This window comes from Crinia signifera, chromosome 4 (assembly GCF_055691185.1).
Source record: "Crinia signifera chromosome 4, ASM5569118v1, whole genome shotgun sequence".
NCBI classification, from domain to species: Eukaryota; Metazoa; Chordata; class Amphibia; order Anura; family Myobatrachidae; genus Crinia; species Crinia signifera.
The window spans coordinates 232,781,471-232,807,922 of NC_139220.1; the positions used below are offsets into that span (position 1 = coordinate 232,781,471).

General features: G+C 39.4%; 1 protein-coding gene across 2 annotated transcripts in view; it reads left to right on the plus strand.

Moving 5' to 3' along the window:
- TRPM7 (transient receptor potential cation channel subfamily M member 7) overlaps positions 1-26,452 on the plus strand; it is a 103,069-nt gene that overhangs the window by 44,328 nt on the left and 32,289 nt on the right. The window contains exons 2-15 of one of the 2 annotated variants that reach the window (XM_083183975.1): positions 2,723-2,802; positions 3,541-3,579; positions 4,279-4,477; positions 6,113-6,326; positions 8,805-8,929; positions 9,009-9,180; positions 9,359-9,533; positions 9,619-9,742; positions 10,443-10,515; positions 11,405-11,505; positions 11,777-11,911; positions 12,622-12,675; positions 20,097-20,237; positions 21,861-21,995. In XM_083183975.1, the coding sequence (XP_083040101.1) occupies positions 2,723-2,802; positions 3,541-3,579; positions 4,279-4,477; positions 6,113-6,326; positions 8,805-8,929; positions 9,009-9,180; positions 9,359-9,533; positions 9,619-9,742; positions 10,443-10,515; positions 11,405-11,505; positions 11,777-11,911; positions 12,622-12,675; positions 20,097-20,237; positions 21,861-21,995 (1,767 nt within the window). Of the gene's footprint in view, positions 1-2,722; positions 2,803-3,540; positions 3,580-4,278; positions 4,478-6,112; positions 6,327-8,804; positions 8,930-9,008; positions 9,181-9,358; positions 9,534-9,618; positions 9,743-10,442; positions 10,516-11,404; positions 11,506-11,776; positions 11,912-12,281; positions 12,378-12,621; positions 12,676-20,096; positions 20,238-21,860; positions 21,996-26,452 lie in introns of those variants that run through there. The other variant, XM_083183976.1, reaches the window with a different exon arrangement.

Sequence of the window (26,452 nt, forward strand, 5' to 3'; positions counted from 1 at the left end):
GTCAAATATTGGTCAATGTTTATACTTTTAATTCTTATTACTGGTAAGACCAATTGGATCAGTACAACATTTTGCTGATAACAGGTTTGGCACCTTTTATAGATATGATACTTTGTTTGCTGGATACAATAAATGGTTGCAGCAAATTTGGCTTATTGACGAATAGTATTACATCTGTAGAATGAGTCATCTGCTGTAAGGATGCACCTTTTTATACTGCATTTGTGGATGTGTTTTCAGGTGGTTACTTTCTTGTCTATTTGTTTTTCCTTTGCTAATCATTCGGAATTGGCTGATGCTCTGTCTTAAGGCACCCATACACTGAGACTTCTCCGAGGGGAGGAGCCGCATCCGATCCTCTGTGAGCTGCCCAGTACCTTCCTTAACGGCAGGATCACGTGGTCTTTTTGCATGCTATGTAGCACATGCCATCCCGTTCCCTGACGCTGGGAGGGCTCCCGACTCGAAGCTCGGATGTGTTCCGACTCTGGTCCATGCATCGGATCGGATGTCATACAGATGTGATTTGAGCTGATTTCACGCGTCCTCTTGGCCTGATCAACCAGTATCGTGTGAAATCCGTTGATATGATATGGAGGCCTTTACCTTAAAGGCCTAAAATTGCTGATACACTGTGCGATATGTGCTGTTTGCATTTTGTACTAGATCGCATCACATCTAGTTCAAATCGCATGTGATACGCTACAGCAGCATGCAATTTGAACTAGATGTGATCTAGTACAAAAAGTACTGGTTGTACACTTTTCTGGCTTGCGAAGTGAATTACGCGGGAGCATGTATTGTAACCATGCAATACACGCAATTCGGTTTGAACTAAAATTCGAAACTCATCAGAGAATCACTTGGTAAGCTTTGTTCTTAGGAATTTTTGTACTCACCATCCATACAGCACAGAAAGGGAACCCAATATTGGCACCTTCTAATCAAGAATGATGTGCTTGTGGAACTGATAAGTTTGGCTTTGAAATTACCTTTTCCACTTTTAAATCAAGGTTTTCCAGAGGAAATACGTAAGATGGCAAGTTTTATTCTCATCTCTAGAATAAACTTTTACTGCTAGGTACAAGACTTGTCCTCTGTTATCAGTCACTTCTGGGGTTCTGACCATCCTTGTGATTCAGCCCATGTTACTAATAAGGTGGTACTTTCCCTTTTAGTGCTTTAGGCTCAATTCACAATTACGTCACGCTCAAATATTATTTGCAGTCTAATAATGATTGGTAAATACATTTAAAATGCTATTCTGTTTTATGCTTGGCAAGTCCTGTGTTTCTATATAATGTCAATGCGGATGTCTTCAGGAAAGGTAAATGGGATTTATTGAAGATGAGATATTCTAGTGTGTAATGTGCAGGGGTAGTTTCTGCCTTTTCTGTTCATGCTTGCAGCTTCCCAGATATAGTAACTGGGAATGTTATAGAATATAATTTTCTTAGTTCCGTATTCAGCACTTCTTATGTGTAGTTTGCAGTTTGTTAATTGCTCACAGCTCATGATAACATTTATTTTTTTTACTTGAAACTTTAAGTATAGCCCCGTGGTGTCAAATTAGGACGTCTAAGTGGTTATGAGCTCCTTTAAAACATTTTAACATTGTAATTTTACTTGAAATTACATCAATTTTATAATGATATAGATCTACTGAAATAACGCCTCATCAGGGATATGTGCTTATTAGGCATTTAAATAACATTCTGTTTAGGCAGTGCATTTGAAATGCTTATTTAGTTGTATACTTTTTTTTAATATTCTATGTTCTGTTGATTACAAATGTTGTTATACCAGTGATAGCTAACCTTGACACTTTAGCTGTTGTTGAACTATACATCCCAGCATGCTCTGCTGCAGTTTTGCTATTTGGCCATGCTAAAAATGATGTGGGGCATGTTGGGATGTGTAGTTCAACAACAGTTAAAGGTTATCCATCACTGTGTTATACAATGGATTCACTTGCAGATATATTTTAAGTAGCAAAAAAAAAAGAATTCCACCGGGCAGTTGCTTCGCAAGGGGCTATCCAAAGCAGCCCCGATAAAGCAGCACAAGCCTCATCTTATCGGGGATCTTGTTTCACTTGACACAGACAGGCAAAACCAAATTCCCAAAAGCATCTGTTTTTGAAGGAAAATGTTTTTCTGTGAGATTGTTTTTTTAATTTTTTTTTTTACAAGGGACCTAATTGGATAGCCTGTAAAAAAAAAAATTGAATTCTCTCCCACTGCTTGATATGCAAATTGCAGACTGTTGGGTTACAAAGACTTCGCCAATGTTTCCTACTGCCGCTGGGATAAAGGTATTTTCCCCAATGGCACAAGCAGAACCGTCAAAAACAAATCTTTTTTGAATATACGTTAGTATTCATAAGATGCATTTATATTCTCAATCACACTGATGCAATGGGAATAGGAGTAATGCCCATAAAATCATATAAATACATATATACATACTTTCTATTCATTTTTGACTCATGTGCCATGACTCATGGAGAATTTTTTTTTTTCTAAGAAATAGGTCATGCCAGGTGCTAATATTTTATAACACCATGGTGGGAATGAGTACATAAAAACCAGTCAACCTATTTAATGTGTTTCTCAGGTATTAGTGGCTGCAAAATGCATTAACAGAGTATATATGTGAACTATTAGTATTCATAGATAATAGATTAGTCATTCGTTTTTTTTTCCATCTTTTTTTCTTTTAGTCCCAGAAATCTTGGATCGAAAACACTTTCACCAAGAGGGAATGTATCTACATAATTCCAAGTTCAAAGGACCCACACAGGTAAAATCTTTTTATTTATTACGATGTGCTGTGTGGTCGTTTATGAATGTGTATTCAGATTTGATGCTGGGATATTGCTTACAGTACAGTTACAGTCTAAACATTATTTCTACATTCTGAAGTGCATGTTATATGAATAGTGTTTAATGCTTTGTAAGTCTGTGGAGGTCGTTGACCTTCACCAGAAGAGCAGAAGCATCTGTCTTCTACACAGTGATGGTAGAGGGGAATCCTATGTGTAACATTCAGACTTGTCAGTGGTGCGAGATCTAACGGGAAGAGGCACGTGATAGAATGTTAGACTTGCTTAGAATGTGGGATTGTATTTATGTTGTTACCTGAATTTCGGACACCAGGAACATCAGAACATTGTTTTATGTAGAAGAGCTGGTCATGCAGGCCTAGTTGCTGGTTTAATGGAAACTTGCAAATGAGTAATTGTGAATGGTGATCACTTTCCACAGCACTTGAAGTAGAATTCCTTCTTGTTGCTTTTTTGATGGAAAGGGACACCAATTAGAAAATAGAAAACTTTTTCTTTGGTCTGTGGAAACTGTTCTTAGTGGGAAAAGCTACTTTCGTCTTGATGTGTCTGTTGGGGAATATGGTGTGGTGTTTTCGTCTAGTCCACCAGTTCTAATGCAGTATAGCTCGATAACACAATTATGTAATTAGTCTGTACATATATAATATAAAGTACACAGTAGAATATTAAATGCAAGTCTTGTTATTCCACAGATGCCTTCCAGGATGCCAGATTTGCCAGCAACTTGTGAGGTTTGTACTCTTTTCTCTAATAAAAGGGTTATAGATGAGTGACTTGTTATCCCTTGACCATTTTTTTATTGAAATGCGTACTAAGGAAGCTTCCACGGTATACTACAATGTACTGCTCCCAATAGTACTTTTAAATATAAAAATTTGAGCTGTATTTTTTTATGTTCATCAGCATCCACTTAATTGGCACATACTTGAAGTCATTTTCGTATGTGATCTGTTTCTATGTAGTAGCTGTCTGAATATCTTGTGCGTATATATTTTTTCTAAAGACCTGAAACAGAGGTTTATTGCAATTAGTCTGGATTGTGTGCATAGAACTAAATGCTTAGTTTCACTTGTATGACGTGTATGCCCACTCTGTGGCTGAGCCTCTTCTATCCATACTGTATCTTTGCTATTGCTCATTTTCTATACATACCTATACCAGCTCCTATATTTGACCCTAAACATGTAACTGAAAGTAGAGGAATGTACACCTATTTTCAAGTGTACATAACCTGTAAAATCTGCAAAAGATTTAAGAGGATTTGTAGCTGAACTGTTCCACTGTGCATCACCCATACTTGGCTATCCTGGGTTCTAATGCATCGTCCAAGCCTTTATTTTAACTGTGCATCAGCCCCAGTGTGATTCCAATGATCCCTCCTGCTGCCCCACCAATAGAAGTGTGATTTATTTTATTTTTTTCTTCTAAAGATGCTGCTGCGGCCGTCTCGTCAGACAACATGCCTGCTTCACCGCCAGTCTTGCTATGAAGTACTCCGATGTGAAACTAGGTGAAAATTTCACAGAAGAGCAGGAACAATGGTCCGTCGAAAAACACACAGAAGAGAGTCCAACAGATGCATATGGTGTTATAAATTTTCAAGGTGGCTCACATTCCTACAGAGCAAAGGTATATTTATAGCAGATTTTCCTGTCTTTTATGTATGTGTATATCTATATCTCGTGAGAGGATTGGATATCCTACAGGACTGTTGCTCAAGACCAGATCGCATGTAGTGTAGGCAATCCACTCAACCTGTGGCCAAACCCTCTTCCTCTCCACTCATGGGTTGTAGAAGAGGTGATGGATTAGCATGTGAGAGATTGTTGGGAGGGGTAGGACAGATGAGTGAGATTGGGGGAGGAGGGCAGACATGAGTGAGATTTATGCGGAGATGAAAGAAAGATGAGTGAGATTAGGGGAGGGAGGGGCAGATTAGCGAGATTGGGGAGGTGGAGGACAGGCCATCTAGACTGTAGTAAGGGGAGTGGGGGTCAGGGATTGGGGCATTGGAGATGAGTGACAGATGGGGAAGGAACAGGAGATCATACATGGGCAGAAGGAGACAGATGATAGACTGTATTAAGGGTTTATTTGTTAATATGGAACTTTCATTGAAGATGGGCTGTTGCTATGGGCAACCAATCAGATTATCTATAATCTTCTAGAAGGTGCTAAATAAATAAGAAGTAGATTCTGCTTCTGTATGTGACCGCTGATCCTCAATAGAACAGTCTAGAGAAGTGAAACTGCATCTAATTGAACTGTGGCGCTCTTTATTTGTACTGTATTCTTGTTATTTATTCAATGTTATGCCAAGCTTTGTCTCCCTGTATTGTTTCTTTGTACGGCGCTGCAAAACACTTGTGGCGCCTTATAAATAAAATTATAATAATAATAATCTAACTGAAAAACTTTGCCCACTATCTATATACATGGTGAGCCGAAACACCTCCCAGATTTTAAGGTGACTAAAAACGGCATGGCAAATTTTATTAAAAATGTTAGTACTTTACCTGGAATTGAATTTATTTGCATTTGAATTAGAATATATCATAGTTTATACATTCAATATACATATGTAGTCGATTTCTGAAGTTTTGCGTCACTCAGCAGTTAATTTCTGGTGTTCTCTACAATTTCTTGACAAAGCTTAATTTCACTTGTCTGTCTACATTAACGAGCAGAATTTTATTTTCTTCATATTTGGGTGAATAACCATACTCATTAATAATCAAAGGGGGCCAACTGAAAGATGAGGTCTACAAAGGTCAACGTTGTATACACAAAGAAATTACATTATTTTCAAAACCATTTGAAATAAATGGTTTTCCATGCAGTTTGATTATGTACTAACATTTTGAATAGCGCTTGCCATGCTTTATTTTGTTTACCTTCACAATTTAGGAGCTTCACTATGTGTATGAATATTGTGTACAGACATTCCTCACTTAACAACCTACCTGTTTATTGACCGCTCAAACTTACCACCCGGCCTCCTTTTACCAACCTCACTGCGACTGCTCGGACTTACGACCCGCCTACCCATTCAGACTTACAACCCACCCAGACTGTTTAGTGACCCATGCAGCTTCTTTTTATACACGTTCATTTAACGACCAATTCGTTTAACAACAGAGTCATAAGAACGGAAACCGGTCGTTAAGTGAGGAATGTCTGTATTTAAAATGTGTGTAATACTGCAATATTTGTGTACATGTTGTCAATTCTATTACAGTAATAAAATGTTTTGTACTGTTTCAGTATGTTAGGTTGTCCTATGACACCAGGCCGGAAACCATTTTGCAGCTTATGCTGAAAGAATGGCAAATGGAATTGCCCAAACTTGTCATATCTGTTCATGGAGGAATGCAGAAATTTGAGCTACATCCTCGAATCAAACAATTAATTGGTAAAGGCCTCATCAAAGCCGCTGTAACAACAGGAGCTTGGATTGTCACTGGAGGAGTAAATGCAGGTAAAGACATCTTATGGGTTTAAGAAATCGTTTAACAGTTTGTGTGTGTGTGTGTGTGTGTGTGTGTATGTATGTATGTATGTATGTATATATATATATATATATATATATACTTGAATAAGACGACGGCACTCGTAGGACTTTTAAACAAACTGGTGTATTCAAACAAATGACCAACGTTTCGAGGTGCTTACACCCCTTTGTCAAGGTACAAACTGGTGAGAAAACAGTGCATAATGGGTGTCTTACCTTAAATAAGGTGGACAGAGAGACGCCACATCCCCCGTTCTCCCGCGCTCGGTCCGGTCCCAGGAGCCGTCCTGTGGTGACGCAGGTGGGCTTAACCGGAAGTGCTGTAGTTTGATGCTGGAGCGCATATATATATATATATATAATGTACCAATTCTCTGAAGCTGCGCTAATATTATTTTCTATCCGTCGGTCGCCAGTAACACTTGGCCCCCTACTAGTGGGGCTCCACCTTCCAATCTACACACAATAGTGTTACAAGGCGCCCTTAATATGTGAAGGTTATTCCCGTCTCTCTCAAACAATTAATACACATAAATTTTATACATAGAACATTTATTTAAAACAGTATAAAAATGATGATCCAGAGATTTTTCAAGTCCAATTCATGTCATACAGGAATTTTCATAACATTAACCCTATATATATATATGTGTGTGTGTGTGTATATGTGTGTGTTTTTGATTTTGTCCAATTTCTCTTTGTATATGTAGTGCAAAGTGTTCAGTTCTCACATTTTAATTTTTTGTTTAAGAATTTGCTTACCTGGCAATTCTTTACACAATGATGTAGTGTTATATGGAACACCTAAACAACTTATACAATAAAATATTTAATAAGTGTTTTACATTGCGCAAGCACATTGTGGAGCGATTACAGAGAATATTTATATTCACATTGGTCCTTTGTAACCAGTGAAACTTTGAGGTTTATTAATAAAACTTGTCAGTTGTGCTTATTCCTGAAATTAGCTGGAATGCTGTGTTTTGCTAGTGAAATGATTGCCCTTTAATTTTTTGGCATAATCACGATCAGAATTATTGGGGTTTTAACCAGATGCTTAATAAATTTACCCTTATAATCTATATTCTGTACCACATGTGCACCCACAACCAGTATGTTTTTGGACTATGGTGAAAAAACTGAAGTACCCACAGAAAATGTATGCTGCCCATAAATTTATGAAATATTGCATACAATCATTCTCTACATCTGTTCACTAAATGGAATGATTGTATGCACATTAAAGTGACCATGCGATGTGCGGGCCCGTCAAATGTTGCGTCGAAAAATGTGCTGCACATAATATTTATCGAATTGTATGTTAAAAACCACATGTGATTGCTTGAATGCAATCCGCGGGTGGGGGGGGTGGGGGGGTGCAGGGAGCGCTTTTGGTGGCGGCATCCATTTGAGTAGTTGAACACTGTAGGAGCACTAGCGGGCGTTAGCTGGAACATTTTAAAAAAACATTTTAAAGCACTGGTTGGCCCTCTGATTGGATGTGATGGGACATCACACTTATGTCGCATCGCATACAATCGCCTAAGTGTATGAGCAGCATTACTCTATAACAGTGATTTTCAACCTTTTTACCTTGCGGCACACTAAATAGGACTTTAAAATTGCCAAGGCACACCATGAGATCCCCAAAGGGCAAAACACATTGGCCACCACAGGGAAAAAAAAAACCTATTGGCCCCCACATTAAAAACAATCACACTGATCCCCACAGGTAACAAAAATAAAATACATTGGCCCTTTACATGAAAACAAGAGACCAGTAAATAACAGTTGAACTGGTGGTGGCTGTAAATGAGTTTGGGCATCTCTAGATCTGGGGGCACACTTGAGAACAGCTAAAGGCACACTAGTGTGCCACGGCACAGTGGTTGAAAAACACTGGTCTATAATCTTAGACCATGGGTCTTCAACCTGTGGCCCTCCAGGTGTTGTGAAACTACATGTTCCAACATGCATTGCTACATTTTTTCCTATAAGAGCATGCCAAAACTGTCAGGGCATGCTGGGACATGTAGTTCCACAACATCTGGAGGGCCATAGGTTGAAGACCTGTGTCTTAGACCATACAAACTCCACACCATTTTCTGTTTCGACTTTTTTTATTTTTATCCCTATTTAATGTTATCATTTTCACTGTCCTTTCCTGGATGCTGTTTCAAACTCTTGAATGTTCATTAAAATGGGATCCATATAAGCAGGACATTTAAAAAAATATATATTTCTTTGTAATTAAGTATTTTTTAATGTTTGTACCGAACAGTGGAATTTATTGGTATCCATTCACTGGGGAAGGTAACACCAGTTTAATTTAACTATAACTAGCAGGGGTTTTATCAGTGTGCCAAGTATAACATTCTATAGCAATAGCTCCGTACAGAGCATGGTCCACATTTATGTCTCTCCTTTGCTAATTCCTGAATACAGGTGTTGCCAAACACGTTGGTGATGCCCTCAAAGAACATGCTTCCCGATCATCCCGAAAGATCTGCACCATTGGCATTGCACCGTGGGGTGTCATTGAAAATAGAAATGACCTGGTTGGAAGAGATGTGAGTATTGTCCTTCTTATTGGTAGACATGGAATAAATTCAACAGCTGCAGTATAATATAATGTTTTCTTCTGGATAGGTTATTGCTCCTTATCAAACCTTGCTGAATCCCCTGAGTAAACTCAATGTTCTTAACAATCTGCATTCTCATTTCATCTTGGTGGATGATGGTACTGTTGGAAAGTACGGAGCCGAAGTGAGTTTAAGGAGGGAATTAGAGAAAACTATCAATTTACAGCGCATTCATGCACGTACGTCTTTTCTTTTTTTATTGTGGTCTTTTCCGTTGCAAATTGCTTTAGTCTTGTTGTCTTTGTTTTTTTTTTTTTATTAGGTATTTATTTTAATTTTATATTTGTATGAAAAATATTTGTGTAGTTTAAATGAAAGCTAATTGATTTTTCCTTTGCAATGTTTCCCATTTTCCAGGTATTGGCCAGGGAGTCCCAGTAGTAGCACTCATATTTGAAGGTGGTCCCAACGTCATCCTCACGGTATTAGATTATCTGCAGGAAAGCCCTCCTGTCCCAGTTGTCGTTTGCGAGGGAACTGGCAGAGCCGCTGACATATTGGCTTATGTGCACAAGCAAACAGAAGAAGGAGGGTATGAGTGATCCCAATTTCCTACAACACTCAGTCATACCTGTTTGAGCCATATTTTAAGGTGTAACCTTGCTGTTTGCTCTTAGGAATCTACCGGAAGGGGCAGAACCAGAAATTATTTCAACAATAAAAAAGACTTTTAACTTCAGCCAGCCCGAGGCCGTCCATCTTTTCCAGACTGTAATGGAGTGTATGAAAAGCAAGGAGCTTGTAAGTGTAGTCACAGTGTTCACTGACTTTGTCATTCTCACAGAGAATTCATATGCTATTTGTTAGTTTTTTTTTAAATTGCTCATTAAAAAATTGGCTTTTTTCTGCACAGAAATGTCATCCACATATTTTAAAAAGATAAATCAATGTGAATTGTTAAGATTCACTCTAAGGGGGTATGCAATCCTCCGCGGCTATTTCCGACGGGGGAAATAGCGGCCGGTGCCTATTCAAGGTATTCTTTACCAACAGCATTGAAGAGGCATCACGGCAGCACAAGCCCGACCCCGGCCGTGTATTGCCACTCTACAGCAGTTTAAGTTTAACAAGCCCACTTTTAGCCGATCGGCAAACGGGCCAGGATCACGGCTGTCGGGAGGGACCGACAGTTGTGATCGGGGATTGCATACCCCTTTAGTTTTCCATACCAGAGACCCGATGCACCTCCAAGCCAAAACTAATATTCAAGCTTTGTGTAAAGAAACACCAAACTTATATAGTCTTAGAACTCCTCAGGTTAAAATGGTTCTCTGCTATAATTTTACTACTTCTCTACTAGTGAGTTTGATCGGCTTCCTTAAACTGTAATCTGCATTTCTGGAATCTTATGAAACCTTTATTCTGATCTTATTTAATGTACCTAATAGGTAACTAAATGTTTTATTTTTATTTAAATGAACACACATCTTGATTTATACAGATAACCGTCTTTCATATTGGCTCAGAAGAGCATCAGGACATTGATGTTGCAATACTTACTGCTTTGTTAAAAGGTAAAGTAAACATCTTTTGCTTGTAACTAAAATTGTGCCATGTAAAATATATTTACAGCACTCACAAGTCTAACAGGTAGTGAGCATTCTTTGACTTTTGTGGTTATGTGCAACCAGTAATGTGGTTTTGCTGACTACTTCTCCCCATGGTACTGCATAGCCAGACTAGACGTTCAGACTATCAAGACTACCGTGTCTGGGCCTGCCCACTTTCATGACGGCAGTGGCTGGGCCCACTCACTTTGATGGCAGTGGTCGGGCCGGCCTACTTTCACATTAGCGGCTAAGCCTCCCACTTAAGCAACGTCGGCGGGGCTGTCCCACCACACATCCTGCCACATGCTCTGGCACCCTGCCCTGATCCTAAAGGGATCACTACTGTCCATGTTGATTTTTATTTTGTTATCACAACAAATTAGTCTGTCACTTAATGTAACCGCCTATTCAAATACTACTATAGTGATATGTTGCTCGTCTCCCTTTCCACCATGGCACCACTAAATTTGACTGGGAGATTCCAATAATGAAAAGGACTGGCGTTGCCCATACAAACCAGTCAATTCTGTCTATCATTTCTTTATTGCATCCTAAATAATGATAGACCAAATCTGATTGTCTGCAATGTACAATGCCACCTATTTGCATTTTTAGAAGTTTGGTTAGACCTACACCTTAATCTTTTAATTACCTTCCAGGATTTCTACACTTAGCTCTAAAGGCACCTCCAAGCCAAAACTGGGGAAGCAGTTGTCTGGGGGACCCCATTGTAGCCCTTTATATATTGGACTTGTGCTGTGTTTGTTATCAATAAATACTGTATCTAAAGATGATTAGAATTTAAATACTACTTTCTTTTTAAAGTGTTTTTGCTTTTTTTTTTTTTGTATAGGAACAAATGCATCTGCATTGGACCAACTGGTTTTAACTCTGGCGTGGGATAGAGTGGATATTGCCAAAAATCATGTGTTTGTCTATGGACAACAGTGGCTGGTAGGCATGAATTATTACATATTGCTTGTTTTCTATGTATATTGACTCACTGAAAAAGCAATTCATATAGTACACAAACCGTCTGCTTTGGTTTGTTTAACATGCATACCACTACTATCAGAATTTATTGTATTTAAGTTTTAGTGCTAATGGCAGTTCTCTCAACGCATCATACTCATTGATACATTTTGCATTAGTTGCAAGTTGATTTTTTAATGGCAGAACTAGGCAATGGATGACCTACAGAAACCTCTTTTTTTTTTTTCCATAGGTTGGTTCTTTGGAACAAGCCATGTTGGATGCACTTGTCATGGACAGAGTTGCATTTGTAAAGCTACTGATAGAAAACGGAGTCAGCATGCACAAATTTTTAACAATCCCCAGGCTGGAAGAGCTGTACAACACTGTGAGTCTTTCTGCAGAAGTCATGTTTCTCATGACCAATGTCTGTCCTGGGCCGTATGAGACATTAGGGCATATGTATTAAGCCTGGTGAAGAGATAAAGTGGAAGGTGATAACGCACCAATCAATCAACTCCTAACTGTCAATTTTCAAATATAGTTTATTGGCTGGTGCATTATCTCCTTCTACATGATCTCCACTTTATCGCTTCAGCAGGCTTCTACATCTGCCCCATTGCAAGGGAAGTGATTATGTATATGTATTGTTTTAAGTTTACTCGGTGCCTAATTGTATGTTTCTAGCTGTGCTTTTTATCCTTTAATAAGGAAAATTGCATTAGCATTGCTATACACTGCTTTTACTTATATTGCAGTAAATCTGGTTGCCACGCTGTCTATTACAGCATTTTCTGAAGTGATGTTGGAGAGCAAATGTGGGCAACTTACCATGGAATGATTTTATTATAAGGGTAATATAATAGAAAATGTTTTACCTATAAGATTCTGTTTTGTACCCACGTAGATGTCATTCTTTTATGTAAATGATCAGTTCCCTTTTAATCTACTTACCTCATTAGTTGGCAAGTAAATAACATTCTGAAAAAGACTTTTCATCTTCATTTGAGCTCCTTTATGTTGTCAGAAAATATACGAAACCTCGTCCGTATATTTACTGAAGTCATCTTACTTGTATTTCTTTTTTTCCCATTAAAGAAACAAGGCCCTACTAACCCAACTCTGTTTCATCTTGTCCGAGATGTAAAGCAGGTAATTCCAATCATTGTTTCATACTGTTCATTCAGTTTTGCTGTTCTCAGTGTTACTCATTGTCTAATACATGACACATTTACATTTGTCCACTAAACTACAGGAAAATGTTATAACTTGGTATGGAATTACTGTTCTATTAATGTTCCATATCTGTAAATTATAAATATTTGCGACTTCCGGGTGCGGCATGGTGGAGTAGGCAGCGTCTCCCCACTGCTCCGTCTCCCGTCCTGCATACATCAAAGCAACCCTGTCAGCAACACACCGGACCCGCTCCCGTTCTCCTAGGAGGCATACAGAGAACATGGACCAGCACCCTGAGCCTCAGCAAGCCGGCAAACAAGCGACGCCATCGCAGCCGCAGAGACAGGAGAAGCGCCGGGTAGTACACAATATGGCGCCGACTACGGACAACTCCCCGGGGATTCCTGCGGCAAAGAAGCCGATCATTGAAGCTACATCAGCAGATACAGGTACCCCAGTAATGCCTAGCCTCTCCCAAATCTCTCACGGAGATCTTATTACTATCATACAAGCTTCTATGGCCCCTCTGCTGAATAAAGCAGTAATTGACATTACTACCCAAATTGACCGCTTGAATGACAGAATGACAGACGCTGAAAACCAGATAAGTGCAAATATGGACGATATTCAGTCCTTGCAACAAGCTGTGAGATCCCTAAAGGTTGATAATAAACAGTAAAATGAAAGGCTGGAGAACGCTGAAAATAGGGCAAGAAGAAACAACATCAGAATTACTGGGATACCAGAATCTATTAAAGCCCCCCAGCTGGAAATGTTTGTCCGTAATACACTATTGAAACTGCTGCAGGTTGACTCAGCGTGTGCTGACATAGTGATAGAGAGGATCCACAGACTGGGAGCTGTGCCTTCACAAGAAAACGTAAGGCCGAGAGTGGTAATCCTAAAGATTCTCAACTTTCTGCATAGACAGATAATCTGGAACGCCTCAAGAAAGATAAATCCTATAAAATGGGAGAATAACACAATTAGGATTTTCCAGGACTTTTCTAATGAGGTGTCGAAAGCAAGGCGGGCATTTTCTTATGTTTGCTCTGAGATGGTAAAGGTGGATTGCAGATTTTACATGTTATTTCCAGCCCGGCTACGGGTTACTTTGGACACAGGGACTCACGACTTTACCACCGCTAAAGAAGCGGAAGATTTTCTCTTTAAAAAAGGCTTAATTAAGCGTCAAGATCCTAACGCTGGGAGTACCAGTAAGAAAGCTGGATGAAGTGTTTTATGTTTGCTCTGCTGGACTTGTACTTATATTTGATTGTCTGCCGGTGGTTATAGATACCCTGACAGGCTTGGAGGAGCTGGAAACACAGGCGAATGAGGCCTAATGGGGCCTAATTGAAAATGTTTAAAATGTTATTGCTGTTGTGGAATATGTTGTTGCTGACTTTTGAATTAACCTAATTTGGAAGTTTTTCCTATTTGAGCAGGCGGGGACTTAGCATAGTCGCAAATGTTTATGATGGTAATCGTTAGTTTAAGATGTATAATTATATTTAGTTATGTGCAATTACATCTGCATGTGGCTAAGTATTGCCGGAAGTCCCTAACCAAAGTAGTAATTGCTGCACTTGTATATATGTTCTCTTTTTCCCCTGTCTTAGTCTTTTATGTATCCCTCATGTGTCTCCCCTTATTAGACCCTTCAATACCACCTGGGCGAGGTAAATGGCTATCTTAATTTCTTCATATCATGTCTATAACTATTAGTTCACTAAATATACGAGGGATACACACTCCCGCTAAGCGTAGAAAATTACTAACCTACCTAAGTAAGCAGAATGTCGATTTGACATGTCTGCAAGAAACACATTTGATGCCAGATGAAGTCAGAAAATTGCAAATGCTGGGCTGGGTTGTGCTGGGCTCGGCCTCACTTAATACTAAATCCTGCGGGGTGGTCACATTGGCTAAAAAGTCTCTGGGTATTGAGATAGTATCAACAGTTTCAGACCCTAAGGGCAGGTATTTATTTACAGATATTAAAATAGGAGAGCAGAGGCTAAATGTAGGAAATATTTATGCCCCAACTCAGTATAAAAAATCATTTTTTATTGAACTGTTAGCAAAACTTCATACATATGACCCAACCAACCTAATCTTATGCGGTGATTTTAACCTCATTTCATCAAACTACCTAGATAGGACACCCCCAATTAAACATCAAAAACCATTACCAAAAATAGGAGTGCCTTACATATTAAAAACTCTCAACTTAGTGGATTCATGGAGATCCCTAAACCCGGTAGAAAGGGAGTTTACATGTGTGTCTTTGACACATAAAACATGTTCGAGAATTGATTACATATTATTGGCCGAACCTTTATTTCCAAAGGTGAGATCTACGAAAATTAATCCGCCAAACCTCTCTGACCACGGGATGGTCTCAGTAGTACTTGACTAGTTCAAAACACATAAAGGCGGCTTGGAAATTTCCCTCGCATTTAACTCAAAACAAGGGCCTAAGTGAAATGCTAATAAAATCATGGGAGACATACTCCACAAATAATGCACTAGAAAGGGACTCTGACCCTGTATTGTTTTGGCAGGCTGCTAAGGCAGTTATAAGAGGAGAGACCATAGCATATACTGCAAAAACAAAAAAGCATCTAAACAATAAATACTTAGAGTTACAAGCACGGCTCTCGGAAGCCTATCAAAAATTTAAACAACAACCCTCTGAGGACACTAAGCTGTCTTTTCAGTCTGCCAAGAAACATGTGGAGGAGTATCTCCAAATACAAGGGGACAAGTATCTATTTCATATTAATTCAAAATTTTATAAATTCGGGAACAAGATAGGAACCATGTTAACGAATCTCTTGCAGGGATCAAGACAAAAAACAACGGTACATCCATTGCTCAGAGAGGATGGAGCAGTTACGAACTCAGATGAACAGATAGCGGATGTTTTAAAAGCTTTCTATGAAAAATTGTACTCGCCGCCTGGGATCGGGCTGACGGAGTCAATGAGTGCAACTATTAAACCCTTAGCAGCGGGAACCCAACTCCCTTTATTGTTTTGGAACACTCTCTCTTTGCCACAAGTCCCGGAACATATGATAGATATTTTAACATCCCCTATCACGAGTGAGGAAGTGGTTAAGGCTATCCGTAAACTAAAACTGGCTAAAGCACCAGGCCCGGATGGGTTTTCAAACGAGTTTTTTAAATTTATGGAGCAACATATTGCAGAATCATTGACAGCTTGTTTTAATAAGATAATAGAACAGAAAACCCTTCCTGCCTATTTTTCAGATGCCATTATAAAGGTATTACCTAAAGAAGGCAGAAACTTAGGCCTAGCTGGGTCATACCGCCCAATCTCTCTGCTAAATATGGATTATAAATTACTCACAAAAGTTCTAGCAGAGAGATTGAAGCAAATATTACCCTGGATTATACATAAAAACCAAACAGGGTTTATCGCAGGCAGGCATTCGGTAACGAATGTCCGCAGAGTGCTAGCGGCTATACAGAGGTCGGAAGCCTCCTCGGCTCCTCGGGATGATCAGCCAATGGTCCTCGCGTTGGATGCCGAGAAGGCGTTCGACCTTGTTCTGTGGCCACATATTTATAATACTTTAGATCAATTCGGATTCCCTTCTTTATTTACATCAATAATTCGCACAATATATACATCCCCGAAATCTGTGATAGCGTGTAATGGTCTTACTTCAGCCTCATTCGAACTGGGAAGGGGGACCCGACAAGGTTGCCCCCTCTCACCATTACTTTTCGCAATAGCTATAGAACCCCTGGCAGTGGCAGTGAGAGAGTCCCCCCTGATCCATGGGATTAAGATCAATTCAGAAGAATTGAAGATAGCATTGTTTGCGGATGATGCTTTGATCTTCATCTCCAAACCATCAATGTCTATCCCATCATTGTTGCATCTCATTGACTCCTTTTGCTCGGTTTCAGGTTTTAAGGTGAACTTATCAAAATCGGAGATCTTGCCTTTGGGAAACACTAACCAAAGCAGTTTATTACACCTGAACATCCCCTTTTCATTTAACAGCTCACATTTCAAGTATCTTGGCATCCAAATTAGTGCCAGTTTGGCCAGACTTTATTCGCTGAATTATTCCCAAACTATAACAAAGATTGAAACTAAACTGACAGCATGGAAAGACCTGCCTGTCTCACTCCTAGGTAGAATAGCTATTATTAACTCCATAATTTTCCCCAAAATTTTTTATTTTATGCAAATGCTCCCCATTAAGTTATTGAAATCAGATATAACTCGACTAGAATCCCTATTTTCTAGGTTTATATGGCAAGGCAAAAGACCCAGAGTAGCCAAAATCAAGCTTCAAACCCCAAGAAAAGATGGAGGTTTTGGGCTACCAGACCTGGAGAGTTATTCAGCAGCAATCTTTTTTAGATATATTAGCGATTGGGTTTTGAATAAATCTACTTATACTGATTGTGAATTAGACCGTGCCATTTTTCACCCCTATGCCCCTGGAGCATTAATACAAGTTAAGCCCACGCAAATTCCAATAGAGGTAAAATCACACGTGCTATTTCAAGATACTTATAAAAGTTGGTTGGATATGAATAAAATATGTAATAGAAACCCCTACATTTCCCAATTTATATTCCTATGGGGCAACCCATCATTTACCCCCTCATTGACAAATGCTCTCTTTAATACATGGAGAAGGAAAGGCCTAGACACTTCAAATAAGATCTTCGACCCGGGAGGCTCCATTTCCTCTTTCTCGGATCTTGCCCAAAGATTTGCCCTGCCCAGCACACACCAGTTCATGTATTTCCAGGCCAGGCATTTTCTGACTTCAATAAAAGCCCCAGCACCTATCCTAAATCAACAGGTATCAATATCACAGATCTTGACTATAGATCTACTTCTTAATTATATACAAGAAAAACAATACAGAATAAAATTGTTATATAAGATGCTGGTGGGGAAGCGCTGCACAGACCATGCTCAATGGCACCTTTTGGTGGCTAAGTGGGCAAAGGATATACCAAGTATTGCCCAGATGGATGACTTGATAGATCTGTGCGACGACTCCCTAGGAGCATTACAATCAGTTTACTTACAAGAGGTTTATTACCGTACTCTCCATAGAGCATATATCACGCCACATAGGCGGAAGTATATGGTCCTGGAGGAGACCGGAGAATGCCCAAAGTGTAGAGTGGCCATAGCAGATTTTGCGCACTGTATGTGGCAATGCTACAAAGTTAATAGATTTTGGAATAAGGTTGTGAATTTTATCTCAGAAATTTTTCATGTACGGCTATCAGTAGACCCGCTAGCTCTGATGGGTTTATCTTTCCGCAAATGGCAAATAGATGGTATTAAAAAGCAAAATCTCTCATTATTAATCTTGATTTTAACCATAGCAAGAAAGTGCATCCTCATCCATTGGACTGCAAAAACTGTACCTCAACTGGGACTGGTAAAACAAAAAGTAACTCAAATCCTGTATTTTGAAAGGAAGTATGCAAAGTTGGACCTGAAATGGACTCGTCAAATTCTTAGGAAAGTGGACAATATATATTGAATCTTTGGACTCTGATACGAAGTCACATGTTCTCTCAATATTTGATACAGCTTGAGATTTTAAAGTTAAATGTTTGTATTCTTAGGATATTCTTGTAACGCGAAGGGTTGTATTACCTAAATTGAATTTGGGTTACCTTGTATAACATGTCCAGCACATATAGCACATACAGTGATGTAAACAGTTATATAAATGTGAAGGATGTTTCTAAATACTATTGGTATAGACACTTTATGGTTATATTCCAATTTTATTGAAGAAAAACAGAAGGTTAAAGGCTTATATAAACCTCAATGCCCAAGGAAATCCCCCTCCCCCCCTTCCCCCCCCCCCTCCCCATACTCTAACCTGTATGTCCTGTCTTTCGTCTCATAGTTTGTTTGTATGTCGTATATTGACTTGTCCTGTGATATAGTCACAAATAGGGAACAGGAAGGAAGAAACCTTTCTAAGTATGTTTAATAACTTGTTGTAAGGAAGAGGGATTAAGACGCATTATATGGATACCCCTCCTCTTTTTTCTTTCTTTCTTTCTTCTTTCTTTCTTTTTCTTTCTTTCTTTTTCTTTTTATTTTTCTCCTCGTTTATAGAATAGTAAACACAATCTAGAACATAGGCTCCACCGTTGTCAAACTATAAGTAGACCTGGAATTTATTTATAATAGTGTGGGGAAGAAATAACTATTTAGCTGGAGCTACACAGGACTTATTGTTTATTATCTAAGGCTTATTTACGCAGAATTGTATTGTAACAAGATATACCTAATCATATTGTGTAAGTAATCCTATTGCATTCTTGACATTATAGTGTGAATGTTGTTACTGAAAACTTTTCAATAAAAAGTATTTAAAAAAAAAAAAAAAAAAAAAAAATTATAAATATTTGCAAAATGTATGAGATTTCAACAGATTCAGCTGTGCTTGTTGCATGGAGTCTGTCGATCCCAGTCAGATTGGGTTCCTCCGCCTGCCCGTAGTGTGGAGTTCTAGATGCAGATTTTTTCAGGTGGTGCGATGCATAGGAAATGCTGGTATCCATATACCCTTATTGATGCCTGCTGTCTGGATTTATGGTTTGCGTCTTTATGACTACCTTGATACTTACCTGTAACTATATTATTATTCTCTTGATGCTGATAGGGATGTGTACAGCCAGTCTGTATGGCCTTCCAGGCACTAAGTGTACAGGATTGGATTGTGTTGATCTCCATGGGCTCCTACATAATTTTAGCAAATGCTCTGACATTTGGTAGAATATAGGCTTGGTCTGTGCGCTGCTAGGTAGTTCCTCTGATACTCCATTCTTTTCTGTGTCCCAGAGGTGTGTGTTTGCATGGGTCTGTAATACCCTACCTTAGGCTTGACTGCTGTTTTCCATTATGTTAATGCTACTGTTGTTTTCCGGTGGCTTCACTGGACTATATTCTTTTGAGATGCTGGACGTGTTATTTTGTGTTTTTGGTTATTGCTTCTGTCTGTGAGCAGTATACTGTTGACACTGCTATGTTTTATTGGTGGTTTGGGGATTTTCTTTCAACTCTGGAAAAGATTGAATAACGTTTTCTAATTTTACAATGGTTGGTATTGAAGTGAATGTGATATCATTTGTTTTTACTATTGGTCATTTATAAGATTGTGGGGGTGAGACTGTCTTACCAAGTTGCTGTAGAATTCAAAAACAGGTTCCGTAATGAGTTGCTGAGTGGACCAGTTTGTTACTTTTGCTGTACAAAATGCAAGTCTGTTTCCAATATTTGTGTGTTTTTGTATGCCAGAAGAAGGCAGTCATTAAATGCTGATAACTGATATTTATTTTAATGTTGCATTTTTCAATTTTAGGGTAATCTTCCTCCTGGGTATAAACTTACATTGATTGATGTGGGTCTGGTCATTGAGTACCTGATGGGAGGAACCTATAGATGCACTTACACAAAAAAGCGGTTTAGAATCATTTACAACAATCTTCATGCTGGAAACCGGGTATGTGCAACTAAGCTTCTGTATAATTGTATGTGGAATGTAGTGACCGGCCTACCTGTTAATCTTCTATACAGTTTTTTTTTTTCCAGATTTTTAGAGCTGGCAGTAATAGTGGGTACACACGGCGATATATGCACTATATTTCTCTTTGATTTTCCTTTATAGAAGCAAAATTAAATCGAACTCAAATGTTTTTATTAGCATTTGATGCAGATTCTAACCCAATGCTCGCTCCCGTGTAGTGAAAATTGAATAGAAAAAAGTCTTGGCAGGCAACATTATCTAGTGGAAATCTAATAGTAGATCGTACAAATCTAATGTGTTCACTGCTGCATTCGATTCGATTTCAATCTCCTGCCAGAAGGATCAGGAACACTGTGAGATCGAATAGCAAATCAAATAGTGCACATCGAATAGTAAATCAAATGGGAAATAGTGAAAATCGAAAAAGCATTACAAAAATTTTCAGAACAGGTCGAATAGGCCAAATCTAATTGAAAATGGGATACGTACGCACTATAACGGAAAGACCTGTAGGATTAGATCTCTTTAAAGTTACAAACATCAGTCCACCCACCCCCCCTCCCATCACTCTTGTAATGCCAAAGTATCTAATATTTTCACTTAGTTCCATATACTGGGAGCACTGCACAAACAGGGGACCTTACAGGCCCAGGGCGCTCATCTTCACTTCAGGTCCAGGCGCTTTATTTAACTTTGGCACACTTTTGAAATTTGCACACAGCAGCAGTGTGGCACAGTCTGGTTGGCTTACCTTTGACTGCAGAGCAGAGGCAGAAAGCGGTGGGGTAGGCAACAACAGAGCACAGTGTATTGCTGCCCTAAGTTTAACTTGAGTGCCTCTCTGGACGAAGACTCTTAGCCACCTCACCAAGTTACCAGTCTACCACGCAGCCCATTCCTCCTCCGCTTAAGTTACAAAATAATTGCACGAAGTTCATTAAATAAAAAAAATAAAAATATTTGACCGTGTATTGTGAAAGTTTTCCCTTTTTCAGTTTTGTTTCCGTTATGTAAAACTCAATTGTGTTCGATCTTTCCACTAGGGAAATTGGCACCATGACTCTGCTGGAGATAAAATAATGACCCTTTTTCCTGTACTTCCTGATGTACAGGTTATTAAACAAGGAGCCCTGCTGGGAAAACACTTTCCATTGCATTTATCTAGTGATGATCATTTGGCGGAGCCAGCCGTGTGAGCATCTGGGCACTGCTGGTGTCTAATAAAGACAGAGGGGAGAGGCCTGTGAAAGGTCTTTGCCGGAAGTGCGTCTGTAGTACTGTCACCAGTCCAGCTGATTCATGTGTGAAATGGGTTTTGTTGTAGCTGCTCACATACTTTCCTCCTGCCACCAACAGAAAGAGAAACCTTTCTTTCCGCAGTAGGGCAGATAACTGCCAGCCCACAGGGGACATATTGAGAACAGGCGTTCCTTTCTAATGTCTTGTGGGCAGCCAACTTAGACATCTGTAAATTTATATTTTTAGGTTTTAACAATATTTATAAAACAATCCATAATTGTACTATTGTTGCTCACTAAGGCAAGACATTCCCATGTTATGATGACTTTAAAATGTATTTTCAACTTTTTTTTTTTACAGCGTTCCGGGAGAAACACCTCAAACAACACACCTCAGATGCGTAAGACTCATGAATCATTTGGAAGCAGGACTGATAAAAAGGAGAAAATGAGGCACAATCACTTCATCAAAACCGCCCAGCCGTATAAACCTAAGGTAGAGCAATGTTACATAAAGAGATCAGAAAATAATGATTGCTGGTCAAATTAATACCTTATGTATCAGTGTATACTATGCCAGGTATCTTGATTCATCCAAAATGGAAAAATGGGGTTTTGGGGGTCCAATCGCACCAGGACTTAAGAGTTAAGATACAGGTAAGTATATCAGGCCCCCTGTGAATGTGGGTAGTATGGGTACAGGAGTAATTGGCTTAGCGCTCACCTTGGAAAGGATGGATATGAGACTGTAATGCGTGCAACACTATTTTATTAGTGCTAAACAAGTGCTGCACATAAATATGCAAAAGTCTGCAGGTTGGTGGAGGTGTAGGGGGGTAAGTGGTAATGGGGCGGGGGAAAAATACACAGTCTCGGATTCAGAGGATTGCGGGGAGCTGGCGTCCCAGTCACCCGCAAGATTTTTCCCCCGCCCCATTACCACTTACCCCCCTACACCTCCACCAACCTGCAGACTTTTGCATATTTATGTACAGCACTTGTTTAGCACTAATAAAATAGTGTTGCACGCATTACAGTCTCATATCCATTCTTTCAAAGGTGAGCGCTAAGCCAATTACTCCTGTACCCATTATCTTTGTGAGCTTGGACAGCTCAGGCACAGCAGCCCCTCAAACACTAGAAAGAAGTGAGCGCATGTTATCTAAAACCCATTTCCTCCAATGTGGGTAGTATGTTAGATATACATGGGGATACAGGGGTGTGCTACCACGGACAAATTTTATCACAGCAGAGTTTGGGACAGAGTACGGTTTTTCACGTATATGGTGCACCAAGTTCTTTCTTTCTCCATCTCCTATTGCTTGCACTTTCCAAATGCAACGATGCACATACTGTAGGTTTTCTGCTCTCATTGTATGCAGATCTGTATTAGTGATAACTGAAGTTTGGGAATGTCGTTTGAAAGGAAGTCAAGGGGCTACTAGAGCTGTCATGTTAAGGTTTTCCCTTGAACAATTCATTAAATGAACAGTCAGTATTTCTAACACAGTAAGGATGATCCACAAACCCAAATAAAAAACAATTAAAAATACAAAAAGTGCTAGTTTTTCACAATGCATTATACAAACAGCCATTATTTAGTAAACCTACTCCATAGTCACTAAAGGGGCATACACACGTAGAGATCTGTACTAAGCAATTTTGCTAAGCTATTTTGCTGGTGTCAAGATCTCCCATGGGGAGCACATACACACGCAGATATTTGTGCTATGTGATTTTGCTAAGCGATTTTTCTAAGCAATTTTGCTTTATCAAAAAAGTCAGGGTAATGGTTCAGAATGGGAGATTGTGATCAGTATCTCTCATTCTGTACACACAGAGAGATTTGCAGTCATTTGCTAAGCAATCTGACTAGATTGTGACTGCATGCACTGACTTAGTTAGCAAGAGATATTTAATCTCTCGGAGCATACACACAGAGAGATCTGTGCTTACTTTCTAAGCAATCTAGTCAGATTGCTTAGAAAATAGCAAAAATTTTCTCTGTGTGTACACCCACCCCTTAATGATATTCACCTACTAGTGATTATTTGCTTCTTAAAACTTCCACACAATTTACTATAAAACAACTAACCCAATTTGAAGGAACATCTGTAATCCCTGACCCATGTGTTTGACTCGTCTAGTTGTGTAACACCTGGATTACATGTTTTTGGGATATACCCATTGTGTAATAAAACCCGTGCCGTACATGTGTTTTGTGAACTCTCCATGCTTGAGCAGTTAATTTTGTGGATATCCACATGCCTGTCTATGGGCTATTATTTTTATGACTCTTCTAAGCCTAACGTCTGAGTACTGTGTGTTCTGAGGACTTTGTAATGTTTACTGTATGACAGTATGCACTGTGGGCGTACTCGTTGTGCAAACATAAAGTAAGGCATCTCTTACCCACCAGTTCAGCAATTAACGAAGCAGCCTCCGTTTTGCAAGAAAGCACTATTAGGAAAAAACCCGGGAAATTCATGTTTGATAGAACTTAAATGTATCTACAGCTTATATAGATATACTATATGGACAATAGTGTTTGGGCACCTGACCATTACACTAATAGGGACTTGTTATGACAATGTATTCAATTACATACACTTTAATATGAAGTTGGATCCCATTTGCAGCAATAACCGCTTTGAATCTTTTTGTAAGGTTTTTCTGTGGGAATTTGTTCCCATTCATTCTATAGAGCATTTAGAAGGTCAAACACTGATGTTGGACAAGAAGGCCTGGCTCGCAATGGGCTTCATTTAGACCTGATTGCAGGGCACATTTTGGGAAAATGGACAAAACGGGCATTGCAGGTGGGGCAGGATTAACATGTGCAGAGAGATTTTGACATCCTTCCTCTAATTCAGGGTTGGCCAAACCTGTCCTCAGGTTCTACCTACATGTTTATCAGGCACCCTGTGGATCTATAGTAGGAATGAATGCAGCATGTTTGAAAATGTGACCGTTAGTAATGACTGCAGCTGTGCACCAGCTAGGTGATTTGGAAAACGTGGACCGTTGGTAGATTTCAAGGACCGGTTTGGCCATCCCTGCTCCTAATTACTTATTAGGATAATATTTTTGGTTTAAACAACTTGTGACTTGAAAAAAATAGTGTGTATAAACCCCCTAAAAACCACTGCTTACATAAAGGCTTTCCAAGGAAACTTTTGAGGGTCTTCATAACCTCCTCCTGCTGATGTCCAGGTTACACTGTCCTTGGTGGCAGTCTGTTTTTTTTTTTTTCAAGGCATGATTTCTTAGAATCCTGTTGTTGTAGTATCAGTCTTTGTTGACTTCATTCACCTGTTATTCATTCATGATATCTGTCAGTGTTTGTTGCTTTTGATTGGTTCTCATGGGGATATTACTGGTTATGTAATTGATTTGTCCTTTGTGGGAGGAACGCTGGTCTTAAAGTTGACAAAAAATGTATGCACCCTCTCACATCTCCGGAGAGTTTTACTAGATGTCTGACACCATCTGCAATTGATGTGTCGTCTTAGCTCTTAGCTCCCAGTATTCAATGCTCCCGATTCACCGTTTTTTTGTCGAATCGGGCTGTTCACTCCTTGCAGTGAATTTTTTTCACTGAAAATCTGATTCACCCTATTCAATGTTCACTGTTCGCCGAAAGCAAACAGTGAATGCCGGCCAGTTCTCCGTTTCATGCTCGCTGCAATTCGCTGGTGTATTTCAATGGGGTTTTCACTGGGATTTGCCGAGAGTGTATTCAATGCTCATGTGGAGAACTGCTTTCTCCATTGATTTTCACCATGATTCTCCATTTTACATTCGTCATCTTTTTTAGGTGAACTGGAATGTGATCTTTTAAAATAAAGCTTTTATTTATTTTTTGGTGTCAAAAAATCAGATTTATTTTTCTGTGAAGGGGTATGCTATTTTTACTCATGTGCTTGCAGCACATGAATATATTTTTAATAATTTTTTTTTTTTTAACAACACAGTCAGTGCCAGCCCTCCTTCACCCCCACAGTGTCTGGCGCAGGCAGGGAGGCTTCCATCTCCCTGCCTGTAGCCGTCCCCCAGCTCCCTGGCAGCATTCGCCGCGGGGGTTAAAATTCACCGCCAGGGGCAAAGAGCCCCTGAGGCGTTGAATAGGGCGGAGGGGCTGCTGCCGGGCGAATCTCCCTGAAGGGAGAATTGCGGCGAAAGTGTAGCGAATCCTACACAGGATTCGCTGCCGCCCGCGATTCTACCCATTGAATAACTGCCACTGTCTGGCATTGATCTCCAGTTACATTAAATAAACCACGTATCTTGTGTTATATTTTTCTATACTAATCTTTTTATGTTTTTGACCGTTCTGGTGAAATCAGTTCTAATCATGTGATACTATATGATCTTATTAAGAATCATTTAACATCTGAAATTTTGCATGTTTTTTTCTTGGTAGAAACCACAAAGTCCTCTGTAATTTCACTTAGAACCAATTTATATGCCTTACCAAAATACACAGTGTGTTTCACTTGGGTTAAATGCTCGATCATTGTTTCCCAAACTAGATCCTAATGGCCCTCTTGCAGTCCACACAATTGGGATATTTTTACTTCAGCACAGGTGGCTAAATCAAACTGGCTGAGGTAATTAATCCACCTGTGCTCATGCATGCATATCCTTATCCTGCACTGTGAGTGCGCCAAGAGGACCAGACTCGGGAAGCACTACTTGAAATGAACTCACATTGCAATCCATCCTGTTGGCACACGTCACGTCACATTGCAGTCCATCCCATTGGCACACGTCACATTGCAATCCATCCCATTGGAGCATGTCCCATTCAAGTGCACAGGTCTTCTACTATTGGCTTACTTCCGTTCTGCCTTTGGAATGTGAAGATTCTTGGGTCCCTGTTGGTTCTTCCATTCTAAGCTGTGTATGCAACAGATTTCTGTAAATTCAGGTGCACATGTATAATGTAATCCT